Source organism: Gopherus evgoodei, chromosome 5 (genome assembly GCF_007399415.2).
Source record: "Gopherus evgoodei ecotype Sinaloan lineage chromosome 5, rGopEvg1_v1.p, whole genome shotgun sequence".
NCBI lineage: Eukaryota > Metazoa > Chordata > Testudines > Testudinidae > Gopherus > Gopherus evgoodei.
The window spans coordinates 30,557,263-30,574,058 of NC_044326.1; the positions used below are offsets into that span (position 1 = coordinate 30,557,263).

The 16,796-nt window shown below is 42.8% G+C and overlaps 1 protein-coding gene across 6 annotated transcripts in view; it reads left to right on the forward strand.

Moving 5' to 3' along the window:
- The window catches only part of CC2D2A (coiled-coil and C2 domain containing 2A), a 158,014-nt gene that overhangs the window by 77,615 nt on the left and 63,603 nt on the right, over positions 1–16,796 (forward strand). For all 6 annotated transcript variants that reach the window (XM_030563106.1, XM_030563108.1, XM_030563107.1 and 3 more), the window contains 4 exons: positions 54–192; positions 6,399–6,602; positions 13,390–13,482; positions 16,202–16,293. In XM_030563106.1, the coding sequence (XP_030418966.1) occupies positions 54–192; positions 6,399–6,602; positions 13,390–13,482; positions 16,202–16,293 (528 nt within the window). The remainder of the gene's footprint in view (positions 1–53; positions 193–6,398; positions 6,603–13,389; positions 13,483–16,201; positions 16,294–16,796) is intronic.

The window sequence follows — 16,796 nt, forward strand, 5'->3', positions numbered from 1 at the left end:
CCAAAAAGTCTGTTTTTAAACACTGAATCCTTTGGTATCAACTGTCATTTCAGTGCTTTAAAAAATATTGATGCTGTTGCGTCTATTGGCACTTCAGGCGTAACCGACATGAAGAAACTAGCCAAGTGGGCAGCAGAAACAAAGCTGGATCCAAATGACCCAAAAAATGCAGATCTGATGCAGTTGATAATGGTAAGAGGCTTTAATGAAACCATTTTGTTGAAATCTGGGATTTGCAAAAAAAGGTATGCCTTTTAAAGGAAGTGAAAAAAATAATCCTGCTTTAAACAGTTCAATTCTACATGTAGTTGAATTGCAATGCTGTATCTTATGTTTAACATGACATCTTGGATATTCCTAACTTGCTGTTTTTCCATAAATTTAGCATCAGTCACTAAATCAGTGGATTTTAGAATCCTTAAAAAAAAAAAATCCTTTTTTGTACTCGAAGCATTAAAACATAGATTGGATTCAGTAACTTTAATTTGTATGACTTTCATGCTAACTCTGTCCCTAAATGCTTAATATAATTATATTGATCTCACTGAAAGCCATTATCTTATTCCCATTGAAGTCAATGGGAATTTTGCCATTCACTTAAAAAAAATAGAATTGGGCTGTAAGTGATCGTAACAACATATCTTGTGTTTGTTTAGAGGTATGAGGTGGTCAGGTTCATAACTGAAACCAGGGTGAAAGTACGCTTTTTTTTGGCTCTTTTTAGCTCTGTTTTAGTTTCCCTTCTCAGTCTTTGTTGTTTAGCTATGAGTCGTAACAGTCGACGGTACACTTCACCTTTCTCTTTCATTTAGAAAATAATCTTCCAGTTGATTTGTTTGTTTGTTTGTAAAAGAGTCAAACATTACAGATCCCAGATGCTGTCATATTAGGAAGCATACATGTACATCTAGAGCCCATGGTTACTGCCAGAAAGGAGCCTAAGCTTACAATGTGTAGAGTTCAAGCCAGTTTGGCTAGTTCTATATAATCTGGATGGAGAGATGAGCGGACAATCAAACCTTTAAACTGGATGTGTGGTTGGTTTTTACACCCCATCTTCAGTAGGAGGAGGGTTCATCAACGTCAAGTTATGGTACAGGGTTTACACACTGTCTGCCTTATGGAGATTCTGAGTTAGTTGAGTTTCTCTGTGCATGAAAATTATTTTTCCTTTATTCAGTAAGATTTTCTGGGCAGGTTGTTTTCGCAGAACAGATCATTAGTTTGGTTAAAGAGATTTATCTTTAAATCACCAAACAGTAAATCACAATCTTGAAAATCTGATGACACAATTTGAGATTTTTTGAGACACCGATTTTCAAAATACAGTTGTGTGACTTTGAAAATCAGGTTGACACAATGTACCTTATGTTTTTTTTTAAATTTTGATGGAGTTAATTTAACAATGACATTAATTATTTAAAAAGAAAAAAAAAGAATCTACCTCATCATAATTTTGAAATGCATTCAGATGCTGAGCTGTATTTTCTGTTTCTCGCTATATAATAAGACTGGCCTTGCTGGAAGTATCATTGGGATGCAACTCTAACTGAAAGATAAGACAGAACCATTCACAGGAATGGAGAAAATGAAACATGGTACTTCTAATAAATAATACAAACATGAATTTGATATTGGGCACTTGATTTTGAAATGTTAAGCTAGTTTTGCATTGATATAACCCATTGATTTCAGTGGTGTTACACTTGTGTGAAATTGATGTAATGGAAAGGGAATCCGACCATATTTTTAAATTAAATAACTATATATGTCAGACCAAATTGTGAACCCCTCTCCGCTGGGGAGCAATTGTTTATGCAAGTAATCCTACTGGAGGAGATGACACTGCTCAAATGAGTAACAGCTCATTAATGGAAATGAAGCATTCACAAACTGCTCTTAGCTAACCTCAAGCCTCAGTCCTGCAAAGACTTATATAGACTAGGGCCCTACCAAATTCATGGTCCATTTTGGTCAATTTTAGGGTCGAATGATTTTAAAAATTGTAAATTTAATGGTTTCAGCTATTTAAATATGAAATTTCAATGTTGTAATTGTAGGGGTCCTGACCCAAAAAGGAGTTGTGGGTAGGTTGCAAAGTTATTGTAGGGGAGGTTGCGGTACTGCTACTCTTACTTCTGCGCTGCTGCATGCAGAGTTGGGCCCCTAGTCATCAGCTGCCAATATCTGGCCGCCCAGCGCAGAAGTATGGGTGGCATGGACTGGCGGGGCACTGCCTTCAGAGCTGGGTGGCCAGCCTGCAGCTGCCGCTCTCTGGCTACCTAGCACTGAAGGCAGCATAAGTAAGGCTGGCAATACTACAACCCCCCTAAAATAGCCTTGTGTTCTTCTTTGAATGATTACTCTTGTGTATTCCACAGTTGGTGTGCGTGCTCACCACATGCACCGGTGTCAGAAGTTTTTCCCTTAGCAGTACCCGTACTGAGGGAGCACCACTGCGACCCCTGGTGTGGCGCCTCTATATCATGCGCTCCCCGCACCCTCAGTTCGTTCTTGCCGCTGGTGAAAGTAGTCGCAACATCTTGCTTCAGCCTTGCTGCAGCTTCTCTAGTTGACCTTACTGGTATAGTTACTTTTAGTAGTTTTCAAGTAGTTAGAGTGCACTTGCGGCATGCCCCAGGCTTCAAGTCATGCGTCTCCTGTCGCCATTCTATGTACAGAAGTGATCCACACTCTGAGTGTCTCTGCTGCTTGGGCGAAACTCACATGAGTGAGTGCTGCAGGATCTGTAGATCATTCAAGCCGTGGAGTAAGAAGGAGAGGGACATCAGTCTTCGCGCTCTCCTGATGGAATAGGCGCTGGCCTCTACCCCGGTGCGCCGAGCAGACTCGGCGCCTGGCACCACATCTTCGAGGCATAGCAAAGTCCCCTTGACTAGCCGGCTCCACTCCCCTTCCAAGAAGCAAGGGAAGACTTCTGCTCAGTGGTGCTGAGAAAAGGATGGGGTAAGGCTAGTCCCAAGCCGGGCAGCCCTCAATCCCCTCCAGGCCCTAGGCCTCTGACTTGTGTTGAGCAGAGGAGCCTGGCTCTGTTCGCACGTGTCTCCCCTGTGGTGAGGATGCCGTCGACGCCGGAGACTGCACAGGCTGCATGAGACATCTTGAGCTTACCAATACCCGGGTCACCATGCCTGGTAGTGGTAGCGGCCTACCTCCGGCGGAAAGGGGTGCAGATCTTCCCGTACCTGGACGATTGGCTTCTCAAGGGCAGTTCTCAGTCTCAAATGCAGGCACATGTGGAGCTGCTCTTGTCCACATGTGCAGATCTCGGCTTAGTAGTGAATGAGAACAAATCTATGTTAGTCTCAGTTCAGCGCACAGAATTCATAGGAGCGATGTTGGACTCGTTAAGGGCTACAGCCTCTCCCTCTGGGCAGGTTCGAGACCATCAAAGGCCTCATTGCCTCGGTCATGGCCTTCCCTGTGAAATGGCAAGAGTGTGCCTTCAGATCCTCGGGCACATGGCGGCATGCACGTACGTATTCTGTCATGCCAGGCTCAGCATGAGTTCCCTACAGCTCTGGCTAGCTTCTCAGTACTCCCAGGCCCGGGACGGGCTGGACAAGGTTATCACGGTACCGCCCCAAGTAGTTGCCTCCCTACAGTGATGGTCCCTCCCGAGCAACATGCTGCAAGGGGTCCCTTTCTGGGAAGCCTCCCTGTCATTAGATCTGGTGTCAGATCCCTCAGAACTGGGATGGGGAGCTCATATAGGGAACATTCAAACCCAAGGGAGATGGTTGGCCTCGGACTTGTCCTTCCACATAAATGCCAGAGAGTTCAGGGCGATACGGCTGGCGTGAGTAGCTTTCAGCATGCAGCTTCCCGGGAAGGTGGTCAGAGGCCTTATGGACAACACTGCTGCAAGATATTAGGTCAACAGGCAAGGCGAAACTCATTCCTCGGCCCCATGCCTGGAAGTCCTGAGCCTATGGGAATTCTGTATAGCCCAAGATATCTCCCTGCAAGCCTTCCACCTACTCAGCATCTGCAGTGTGTGAGCTGATTGCCTCAGCAGGGTTGTCTCCCACCAGTACGAGTGGTCACTCCACTTGGAGGTCACTCACCAGCTCTTCCGAGAGTGGGGAGTTCCATAGGTTGACCTCATTGCAACCGACCAGAACTTGTGCTGTCTCCAGTTCTGCTCCAAGGGAGGAATGGGGAAGGAGGCAATCTCAGATGCCTTCCTCCTGCAGTGGTTAGGCCAGCTTTTCTTTACCTTCTCAGCCTTCCCCATGATTGGCAAGGATGCGGGTTATCATTATAGTGCCAGACTGGGCCCAACAACACTAGTAAGGGACCCTCCTGCACCTCTTAGCGGCCCCCCTGCGGAGGCTTCCGCTTCGTCTGGACCTCCTCTCCCAGGAAGGAGGCCGCCTTCTCCATCCCAACCTAGCTGCACTCCACCTGACAGTGACGTTGCTCAGTGGTTAGATGAGGAGGAGGGGAGGTGTTCAGAGGATGTCAAATGAGTCCTGCTGGAAAGTAGAAAGCTGTCCATGCGATGGACATACCTGGCAAAGTGGTCCAGATTCTCTAGGTGGGCAGCGGAGCGGGGACCCTCCCCATCGTCCACACCGCTCCAGATTGTTCTTGATTACCTCCTGTTCCTTAGGACCCAAAGGCTAGCTCTCACCTCTGTCAAGGTACATTTGGCAGCCATATTGGCCTTCCATCCGCCAGTGCAGGGCCAATCAGTCTTTTCTCACACTATGACCTCCCACTTTTTAAGAGGACTGGACCGTTCGTTCCATATGCTAGGAGCCCCATTCTGCAATGGGACCTAAACCTAGTGTTATCCTGTCTTACGGGATCTCCCTTTGAACCCTTGGCCACATGTTTCTGGTCTCACCTGTCATGGAAGGTAGCATTCTTTGTAGCTATCACGTCAGCCCACCATGTCTCGAAGGTCAGGGCCTTGACCTCAGAACCCCCATATGCAGTTTTCCACAAGGATAAGGTCCAGCTTCACCCACACCTCGCATTCCTCCTGAAGGTGGTCTCCGCATTGCTCCTGAAGGTGGTCTCCACCTTCCATATGGAACAGGCCATTTTCCTCCCGATGCTCTGTCCTCAGCCCCATTCTCCACGAGGAACATTGCCTTCACACTCTCAATGTGCATAGGGCACTGGCCTTCTACCTGGACTGGACCAAGCTGTTCTGGAAATCCTCGCAGCTGTTTGTTGCATCGGCCAAGGGGGAAGCCCATTTCCACGCAGCGCTTTTCCCATTGGATCACCTCGTGCATATGCACGTGCTATGACCTGGCAAGGGTTCACCCGCCACCGATCGTCAGGGTGCACTCAATGAGAGCTCTGGCCTCATCGGCTGCCTATGTAGCCCATGTCCCAATCCAGGACATCTGTAGGGCTGCCACGTGGTCCTCTGTCCACACATTTTCTTAGCATTATGTGATCGTCTCCCAAGTGAAGGATGATGCGGGTTTGGTAGGGCGGTACTGCGTCCTGGAAACCCTTAAAATCCTACCCACAGCCATCAGATATAGCTTGAAGTCACCTACTATGGAGTACACATGAGCAATCACTTGAAGAAAGGACAGTTACCTGTTCCATAACTGGCGTTCTTCGAGATGTGTTGCTCAGGTGTATTCCACATCCCGCCCTCCTTCCCCTCTGTCGGAGTTGTCTGGCAAGAAGGAACCGAGGGTGGCAGAGCATGCGGCTCCCCTTATAGTGTGATATAGAGGTGCCACTCCAGGGATCGCAGTGGTGCTCCCCCAGTATGGGTACTACTAAGGGAAAAACTTCTGACACTGGTGCACAAGGCAAGCATGCACACCTACTGAAGAATACACTCGAAGAATGCCAGTTATGGAACAGGTAACTATCCTATCCCCCTGCAACTCCGTGTTGGGTCAGGACCCCCAATTTAAGAAACACTGGTCTCCCCCATGAAATGTGTATTATATATGGTAAAAGCAAACAAAAGACCAGATTTCACAGAGGGAGACCAGATTTTATGGTCCATGATGTGTTTTTCATGGCCATGAATTTGGAAGGGCCCTACATATGACTGTCTTTGCAAGACTGGGGCCTAAATTATTATACTGTACCATAGTTTTCCTTTATATGTTGATATATGTATAGCTTCAGTTGTCACAACAGTTATTACAATATTTTATATTACATTTGAATTGTGAATGAATTAAATTCCACTATATTCTTACTAAAAACTAAGAATTATTAAAAACCTTATTTTAAAATATTAAATATTCTATTTTGGCATATTCAGGCTGGTTTTGGTTACAATGAAGCTCTTGGCAATATATCTAATGAATTAGTCAACCCATTGAAAAAATATTTATGGACATTTTTCACTCTGAATTGAACTTTTAATATTTGCTTTTGTTATTTAGGTTGCCACTAGTGGAGATGCTTGTGTTCCTGGTTTCTTCAGATTGGAGCAATTGCAGCAAGAGTTTAATTTTGCTTCAGATGAGGAACTTAACAGATCAAAAAGATTCCAACTCCTACAACTCAGACACAGAGAGGTGGCAGAGTTCCGTAATTATAAGCAAGTCCCTTTACTTGAAAGAGAAATAACTGAAAAACTTTTTGAGGTAGGTTGTTGTCTGAAATTATTTAAATTATGGTCTTTAATAAAATATTTATCAGTATTATCTTCAGTAATATTTGGCTTGATAAAGTCAGTTCCTCATTACTTTGAGGGCCAAATTCTACCCTGACTTCAACTACATTGACTACAAAAGGATTATACAAAGTGTAAGTCAAAATATTATTTCACTTTAAATATACCTCATGTTACCTGAATCTAGAATTTGATTGTCTCCTTCCAAAGAAAAGCTACTGGAACAGACGCTGGAGGAAGAAGATTTAAGTGGAGCTGCATTACAACAATCTCCCCTATCCATCAGTCTATTTGGAATTCTCTTTTAAAGGAGAATTCCGAACATGAAAAGTCAAGAGAGGTTGTGCAAAAGTTAATTGAGGCACCAACTTTATTAACTTTCCTCCAATTCTTTGGAGAGGCTAAAGAAAACAATACTACTGAATTGAAGCAAATATTGGGGGGGACAATCAAGCCCATCGTGTTTTCTTTTTCATGTTTTATCTAAACAGCCTTCTATGATCCTGGGTCTCTGATGTTGTTTAAAGTTCTTCAGTTGACCCCTGTACCTTCCAACCCATGGGATGCACTGGTGGTGTAACTGACAGTCGAACGTTTCATAGCAGTGCCTGTTAGAGTGCTCCCCTGCCACTCCTTTTACTTTTATTGAACATTCTGAGGATGAACACTCCAGCCACCTCAGTTCCTTCCAAATGTCTCAGCAGGTGGACCAGGAACCTCTCTGGATCCAATCTCTTCAAAGACGCTGTGCCTTAGTTAGATTTCTTAATTAGTTAGCATTTGTATTGGAAATTTTAGCTTTGTTTTAAAGAAGCCTTATTGAAGGCACAAGAACAGACCATCCTGAAGTGCAGAAAGAATAGCAAATATGTCAGGTGACCAGCTTGGCTTAATAGTGAAATCTTCAATGAGCTTGAACTCAAAAAGAAAGCTTACAAGAAGTGGAAATTTGAACAGATGACTAGGGAGGAGTGTAAAAATATTGCTAGAACATGCAGGGGTGTAATCAGGAATGCCAAGGCACAACTGGAGTTGCAGCTAGCAAGAAGTGGGAAGAGTAACAAGAAGGGTTTCTACAGGTATGTTAGCAACAAGAAGAAGGTCAGGGAAAGTGTGGGACCCTTACTGAGTGGGGGAGGCAACATAGTGACAGATGTGGAAAAAGCTGAAGTACTCAGTGCTTTTTTTGCCTCAGTCTTCACAGACAAGGTCAGCTCCCAGACTGCTGCACTGGGCAACACAGTATGGGGAGGAGGTGAGCAGCTCTCAGCGGTGAAAGAACAGGTTAAGGACTATTTAGAAAAGCTGGACATGCACAAGTCCATGGGTCCAGATCTAATGCATCCGAGGGTGCTGAGGGGGTGGCTGATGAGATTGCAGAGCCATTGGCCATTATCTTTGAAAATTTGTGGTGATTGGAGGAGGTCCCAGACGATTGGAAAAAGGCAAATATAGTGCCCATATTTTAAAAAGGGAAGAAAGAGAAACTGGAGAACTACAGACGGGTCAGCCTCACTTCAGTCCCTGGCAAAATCATGGAGAAGGTCCTCAAGGAATTAATTTTGAAGCTCTTGGAGGAGAGGAAGGTGATCAGGAACAGTCAGCATGGATTCACCAAGGGGAAGTCATGCCTGACCAACCTGATAATTTTCTCTGTGAATATGAGGAAAGTGGTGGATGTTATATAGCTTAACTTTAGCAAAGCTTTTGATACAGTCTCCTGCAGTATTCTTGCCAGCAAGTTAAAGAAGTATGGATTGGATGAATGGACTATAAGGTGGATAGAAAGGTGGCTAGATTGTCGAGTTCAACAGGTAGTGATCAGCTGCTTGATGTCTAGTTGGCAGCTGGTATCAAGCGGAATGCCCCAGGGGTCGGTCCTGGGGCTGGTTTTGTTCGACATCTTTATTAATGATCTGGATGATGTGATGAATTGCACCCTCAGCAAGTTTGCAGATGACATTAAGATGTGGGGAGAGGTGGATATGCTGGAGGGTAGGGATAGGGTCCAGAGTGATCTAGACAAATTGGAGGGTTGGGCCAAAAGAAATCTGATGAGGTTCAACAAGGACAAGTGCAGAGTCCTGCACTTAAGAAGGAAGACTCCCATTCACCGCTACAGGCTGGGGACCGACTGGCTAAGCAGCAGTTCTGCAGAAAAGGACCTGAGGATTACAGTGGACAAGAAGCTGGTTGAGTCAGCAGTGTGCCCTTGTTGCCAAGAAGGCCATTAGTAGGAGCATTGCCAGCAGATCGAGGGAAGTGATTATTCCCCTCTATTCGGAGGGAATAAATTTCCACTTCTTGTAAGCTTCATTTTTGAGTTCAAGCTCACTGAAGATTTCACAGCATATTGGGCTATATTAGTAGGATTATTGGGCTATATTAGTAGGCATATTGGGCTATATTAGTCATATTTTTGTTACTCTTCACATCTCTTGCTAGCTGCAACTCCAGTTGTGCATTGGCCTTCCTGATTATACCCCTGCATGCTCTGGCAATATTTTTATACTCCTCTCTAGTCATCTGTTCAAATTTCCACTTCTTGTAAGCTTCCTTTTTGAGTTCAAGCTCATTGAAGATTTCACGGCATATTGGGCTATATTAGTAGGATTATTGGGCTATATTAGTAGACATATTGGGCTATATTAGTAGGATTATTCCCCTCTGTTCGGCACTGGTGAGGCCACACCTGGAGTACTGCATCCAGTTTTGGCTCCCCCACTACAGAATGGATGTGGACAAATTGGAGAGAGTCCAGCGGAGGGCAGCAAAAAATGATTAGGGGGCTGGGGCACATGACTTATGAGGATAAACTGAGGGAACTGGGGTTATTTAATCTGCAGAAGAGAAGAGTGAAGGGGGATTTTTTTAGCAGCCTTCAACTACCTGAAGGGGAGTTCCAAAGAGGATGGAGCTTGGCTGTTCTCAGTGGTGGCAGATGATAGAACAAGAAGCAATGGTCTCAAATTGCAGTGGGGGAGGTCTAGGTTGGATATTGGGAAAATCTATTTCGGTAGGAGGTTGGTGAAGCACTGGAATGAGTTACCTAGGGAGGTAGTGGAATCTCCATCCTTAGAGGTTTTTTAGACCTGGTTTGACAAAGCCCTGGCTGGGATGATTTAGTTGGTGTTGGTCCTGCTTTGAGCAGGGGATTGGATTAAATGACCTCCTGAGGTCTCTTCCCACCCTAATTTTCTATGATTCTATGAAAAGTTATTTATTTTATTAGTTCCCATATGTCAGTACTGACTTACAGATCCTATGACATACCAGGTGTCTGGCTTGGTTGGGGGAAGGACATTCTCATGATCTGCAGCCAGTCCTAACAGGAACACCTCTTCAAATCTATCACCTCTCCTTCTGGATAAAGATGTGAGATACAGCTCCTGTTAGCAGGGTCAAACACTGCTTTGGGTCCCTTTCAGTTCCCTCATGCTTGATTCTGAAAACCTCCTCAGAATCTAGGTCAAAAATTAAGGCCACCTGTCATGGTATAATTCCCCACTCTGAACCTTAGCGTCCAAAAGATGGGGTACCAGCATGAATTCCTCTAAGCTTGATTACCAGCTTAGGACCTGTAGCGCTGCCACCAACCAGGAATTCCAGTGCCTGGTACACTCTGGTCCCCTCAAAAACCTTGCCCGGGGACCCCCAAGACCCAGTCCCTCTGGCGCAACACAGACAATGATGCACATTGTTGATGGATGCCTGCTGACTAGGGTCGTGGGGGCCTAGAAGAACTGCATCACGCCACTGAAGATGCCATCGCTTGGCTAGACAACTATGCACACACTAAATAAATCACTTGGCTGTGCAGATAGATTCAGATCCAAAGGTTGTGCAGTTACCTGCATACCCATTGATAAGGGGAATAAAAGAAAAGTCTCAGAGCTACTTCCTGATCCAACTCTCCTGATGGGCAGATCACCGAGCAGATTTAGATTTTCCCAGACCTTTCATTCCTTCTTCCTAGAATACCTGTGGGCTCACCAGAGAGGTGTGTCTCCCTCTTTTCAATTTTAAGAAAGCCAAAACCATTAGTTTTCCCTTCATTTACTTCCTCTGATCCAAGATTGGATCGACAATCTGACAGTGAATCGGAGCATGATGGACAGGTTAATTTATCTGTAAGGACCATACTATTAAATTGCAGATGATAGTCTACTAAACAATATACTTGCCTGCACAAATGGAAGAGATTTCACTTATAGTGCCACAATAGACCTCTCCTTTACCAATGATATTAGATTATATACTGGAATTTAAGAAATCGGATCTGCCAATTTGCTTAATCAAAGTACACCCCACGTCAATCCGCATGGGAATAGACGAGAAATGTCCTGGACATCAGAAGGGTACTAGCATTTTACATTCAGAGGACTAAACCCTTCAGAAAATCACCAAAGTTATTTCTTTCTATCACGGAAAGATCTAAAGGAGCCGCCATAGCCAAGCAAAGGGACTCGAAATGGATCTCTGGGTGCATTAATCTTTGCTACCATCAGCAATAACTACAGCTCCCACTGGGGACCCACACGCACTCCATCAGATCACTTTCTACATCAATAGCTTCTCTCAACAATGTATCCATCATGGACATCTGCATAGCTGCAGCCTGGGCATCAGCCCACATGTGCACAGAGCACCATGCAATATAGTAGGACTTAACATCAGACACTCAGCTTGGACTTACCATTTTATTATCCAACACGAATACAACTCTGAAGCCCCAGGGCTGGCTCCAGCTTTTTTGCCACCCCAAGCGGTGAAGTGGGGAAAAAAAAAAGATATTGTACTTAAGCAGCAGCTCTACTGTGCCGCTTCATTCTTCGGCGGCAATTCGGTAGCAGGTCCTTTGTTCCCAGAGGGACTGAGGGACCCATCGCCGAAGACCCGGACGTGCTGTCCCTTTCCATTGGCCTCCCCTAGCATCTGCTTTCTTCGCTGGTGACTGGCGCTGGCCCTGCAAAGCCCCTTCTGTCCGATGAGGGGGACTGCTCTACAAGCACCTAAAGTGGAACATCCACAGTGACACTCCTTGAAGAAGAGGAGAAGGTCACTCTGTGCAGTAACTAGGTTATTCGAGATGGTTGTTCCTGTGGGTGCACCACTACCCTCCTTCCTCCCCTCTAAGTCAGAGTTACCTGTTAGGGACTCTGCGATAGAGAAGGAACTGAGGGGGGTTTGGGCACACAGCACTATGTAACCGCCAGAGGAGGCATGAGACAGGGACAGTGCATGTGTGAACCAACCAAGCGCTGCTACTGAAACTCTCCAATTGCAGGCGCAAGAATGCAGATTAATCCCACAGGGGCAGCCATCTCAAAGAACCTCTGTTACTGCACAGGATGAGTAACCTTCTCTTACAGGGCAGTTACCCATCTTCCACATGGGGATGCTGGTAGGATTAAAGTTCTTCTGGCCCTTTCCACAGTGTCTGTATCTCTTGGTCACAGTTTCATATCAGTTCTTTGGACGGGTGAAAATGACCATTCTCCCTGCATCAGGCCAACCACTTCAGACAGTTTATAGTTCTGTGTTTGCCAGGCCTATTAAACCAGGTCAAACAGTATATGCAATTATTCCCAGGAGGCAAAACTTTCCCAGGCTTTTTACTTGCCTTAGAGATTTGCATTAATTACCCCCTAGTTACTTTAGCTCCTGCAAAAAGCCCTGTAACTCCCCATGGAACCAATAATACCACCATGAGTTAGCCCATAGTGATATGTATACCATAAAGTCAATATAATATTCTTGGAATATTCCATGTGTTCATAACATCTGTCGCAGTAGCCTTCTTGGCATGCCTTAGGTGTATTCCCATTGTAGAAATTTGCAGAGCTGTTAAATGGAACCCTGTTCACCCATTTACAAAACTTTTATGCACTATATCTAGCATCCCAATTGAGTTAATTAGGACACCATGTCCCACCCTCTTCAGATGACAGCCCTGCTTATCAAGCGATCTCTTAATTGGGAAGTGCAAAGGCCACCTGAAGAAGAAATGAAGGTTACTTACCTGTAGCCAATATTCTCTGAGATGGACTTTCATTCCCCGCCCACCTTCCCAGCTTCTTCAGAGTCCTGATTACAATTTTGGACCTGAAAATGCTGTGGAAGGAATTGTGGCAGCTGGAGCATCAAGCCCCCTTTTATACCATTGCTCTTGGAGTGTACAAGAAGGAGAGGGGTAGGAGGGGTGTCAGAATGATCTGATAGACGCTGCTATGAAATAATCCACTGTCAGCTGCACCATTAGCACATCTCCATGAGTGTTATGCAGAGTCCGTCTTGCGAGAGAGTAACCTTCATTTCTACATTTCCCTGATTCTGTACATCACATATGTTTTATTAGGCCTTCATGCCATTTTGTGTATTTCTTTCTTTCCCTATTGCTATGTTTATTCATTTTTCAAAAACAGAATAAAAAGTTTGAATAATTAATCACAAAAAAAATTGCAACCAGTGGTTCCTTGCAGTCTGCAGATTCTACAGAAACTTCTTTGACTAGCACATAATAAAACTTTGAATACATTTGGCTTGTGCCCTCCCATCCAACCAGGCCCCCTCAAGGATTGAGTTCACAGCCCTGGATTTAGCAGGCCAGTGCTCAAACCACTGAGCTATCCTTCCCTCCATTCACTTACTTTGATCCTATATGTTTATGTTAATAATATGATCACTATTTCCTTATGTGACATAAAACACTAGAAGAGACATCAAATCACAAACTTATTTTTTGTATTTATCCTTAGAACTATGAGAAAAGGCTCCGTGAGAGGGATGTAATTGACAGCAAAGATCACCTAGATGCGCACAGAGCTTTAGTTGCCAAGTATCTCCAGAAGGTAAGAAATGCAAAAAGAGTCAGTATTGATCTTTCTTACTTTTTTTTTTGTTACTACTCTATTTAAGAATTTTTAAAGTACAATCCAAACACATTTTTACTGCATTTTATAAGTCAAAAGTTGCAGATGTAATCACAAATTACATTTGAAAAATTGATCTAAAGCAGAGTGCTTTGGATAGCTATAGTTTCCACACAGAGAGAGTTTTTATGGCTTAATTCAAAACTTTTGAAAATAGAAATGGGGAGACATGTTATATGAAACTATTTAGTATTATATTAATACTATAAAGCAGTTACTATAATACAAAGGATGTTGGCAGGAGGGTTAATTGTAAAATTATAGTAAGAAAATATTGCAGACTCTCTCAAATTGTTAATTTTTATTATAGTTTTCAAGCTGCAAGTTCTACTGATTAGAGTCTTTCTCTGTCAAGCCCCCAAGAAAACACCTTCCATTCTTCTGCTTCTCTCTGATAGCACAGGATTGTTTGTTCCACTGGAAATTGAAAGAATTAAGAATTTTAAATTATATTAGGGCTGTGAAGTGATTTAAAAAATTGTGATTAATCACACTGTTAAACAATAATAGAATACCATTTCTTTAAATATTTTGGATGTTTTCTACATTTTCAAATATATTGATTTCAATTACAACACAATACAAAGTGTACAGTGCTCACTTCATATTTGTTATAAATATTTGCATTGGAAAAAAACAAAGAAATAGTATTTTTCAATTCACCTAATACAAGTACTGTAGTGCAATCTTTTTATCATGAAAGTTGAACTTACAAATGTAGAATTATGTACAAAAAAATTGCTGCATTCAAAAATAAAACAATGTAAAACTTTAGAGCCTACAAGTCCATTCAGTCCTGTTTCTTGTTCAGCCAATTGTTTGTTTATATTTGCAGGAGATAATGCTGCCCGCTTCTTGATTACAATGTCACCTGAAAGTGAGAACAGATGTTCGCATGGCACTGTTGTAGCCAGCATCTCAAGATATTTACATGTTAGATGCGCTAAAGTTTCATATGTTCCTTCATGCTTCAACCACCATTCCAGAGAACAGTTTTAGAGGGGTTCTGCTTGATAACGATCCAAAACAATGCAGAGCGACGTATGTTAATTTTCATCATCTGAGTCAAATGCCACTAGCTGAAGATTGATTTTTTTTTTTTTGGTGGTTTGGGTTCTGTAGTTTCCACATTGGAGTATTGCTCTTTTAAGACTTCTGAAAGCATGTTCCACACCTCATCTCTCTCAGATTTTGGAGGGCACTTCAGATTCTTAAACCTTAGGTTGCGTGCTATAGCTATCTTTAGAAATCTCACATTGGTACCTTCTTTGCGTTTTGTCAGATCTGCAGTGAAAGTCTTCTTAAAAAGAAAAACGTGCTCAGTCATCATCTGAGACTGCTGTAACATGAAATATATGGCAGAATGTGGATAAAACAAAGCAGGAGACATTTAATTCTTTCCCAAGTAGTTCAGTCACAAATTTAATTAACACTTTTTTTTTTTAAAATGAAAGTCATCGGCATGGAAGCATGTCCTCTGGAATGGTGACCAAAGCATAAAGGGGCATACAAATGTTTAGCATATCTGGCAAGTAAATATCTTGCAATACCACTACAAAAATGCCATGTGAACACCTGTTCTTACTTTCAGATGACATTGTAAATAAGAAGCCGGCTGCATTATCTCCCGTAAATGTAAACTGACTTGTTTGTCTTAGCAATTGGCTGAACAAGAGGTAGGACTGAGTGGACTTGTAAGCTCTAAAGTTTTACATTGTTTTGTTCTTGAGTGCAGTTATGTAACAAAAAAATCTACATTTGTAAGTTGCACTTTCATGATAAACAGATTACACTACAGTACTTGTATGAGGTGAATTGAAAAATACTGTTTCTTTTGTTATTTTTACAATATGCAAATATTACAATAAAAATAATATAAAGTGAGCACTGTACACTTTGTATTCTGTGTTATAATTGAAATCAATATATTGAAAAATGTACAAAAACATCCAAAATATTTAATAAATATCAATTGGTATTCTGTTGTTTAACAGTGCAATTAAAACTGTGATTAATCATGATTAATTTTTTTAATTTCAATTAGTTTTTTTAGTTAATCACGTGAGTTAACTGCGATTAATCAATAGCCCTAAAGGATATATTTTATTGCAAATATAGTGCTTGAAAAAGATCCTCATTGACAGTCCTGGAATCTGAAGTGCTCTATATAGCCACAGAATTGATATAGTATAGTTAGGAGGAGTGAAAGCTTCTTCACACTGTTTCATCAATCTGTTTTAACCCTTACTTTGACTCTTTGTTAAGGTAACCAAAAAAATTGTCAGTGAGTTACGTTGAGTTTGTAGTGTGGACTCTTCTCCACTGGAATCTGGAAAGAGAAAGGGTGCATGTTCAGAAAATTCCTCTTATTTTTTCCATTCCCTTTACCAGGTGTACTGATCCTGGACTCAGGCTCTTTAGTCTGGGACAACTACCGAGGCTGCATCTAGAGGAGTCAATTACTCCTAGAATGGGGTAGTATTTTGTGCTGAGGAAGTATCTATGGAAAGGGATCCCTGAACATGCCCCCTTTTTTTATGATGGGGAGATTAAGAAACATAATTCTCCTTTTTAGTAAATTGAACCACATGTATTTTCAGTGAATTTGGATAAGACATACAGTTGATTATGTTTCCAGGTTAGAGAATCAGTGATAAACCGGTTTCTAACAGCAAAGCACCATTTCCTTCTTTCTGACTTGGTAAATGAAGAGGAGGTTCCTAGTCTTGGGTAAGGGAAAGAAGTTTTTATCATATCTAAAATAATTTAAATAACTAATTTTAAACTATCCTTGTTTCTAAGCTCATAATTATTTCTTTACCACAAAAATTTAGGGTTGTACTCCATGCTTACAATTGTTTTAAATTTAGCATAATGCTATATTATTCTGTAAGGACCATGCTCATCTGTGCCAAAATACACAAGTGTTTAAATAACTGCAAGAAAACTGCATCATGAATGTTTTAAGGTAATATGCTATTTTCAGCAGAAGTATTCATTCATAGTAACGTTTATTTCTTCTTCGAGTGATTGCTCACATCCATTCCAGTTAGGTGTGCGCGCCGCGCGTGCACGTTCGTCGGAAACTTTTTACCCTAGCAACTCCAGTGGGCCGGCAGGTCGCCCCCTGGAGTGGCGCCGCCATGGCGCCCAATATATATCCCTGCCGGCCCGCCCGCTCCTCAGTTCCTTCTTACCGCCGTGTCGGTCGTTGGAACTGTGGAGCGCGGCAT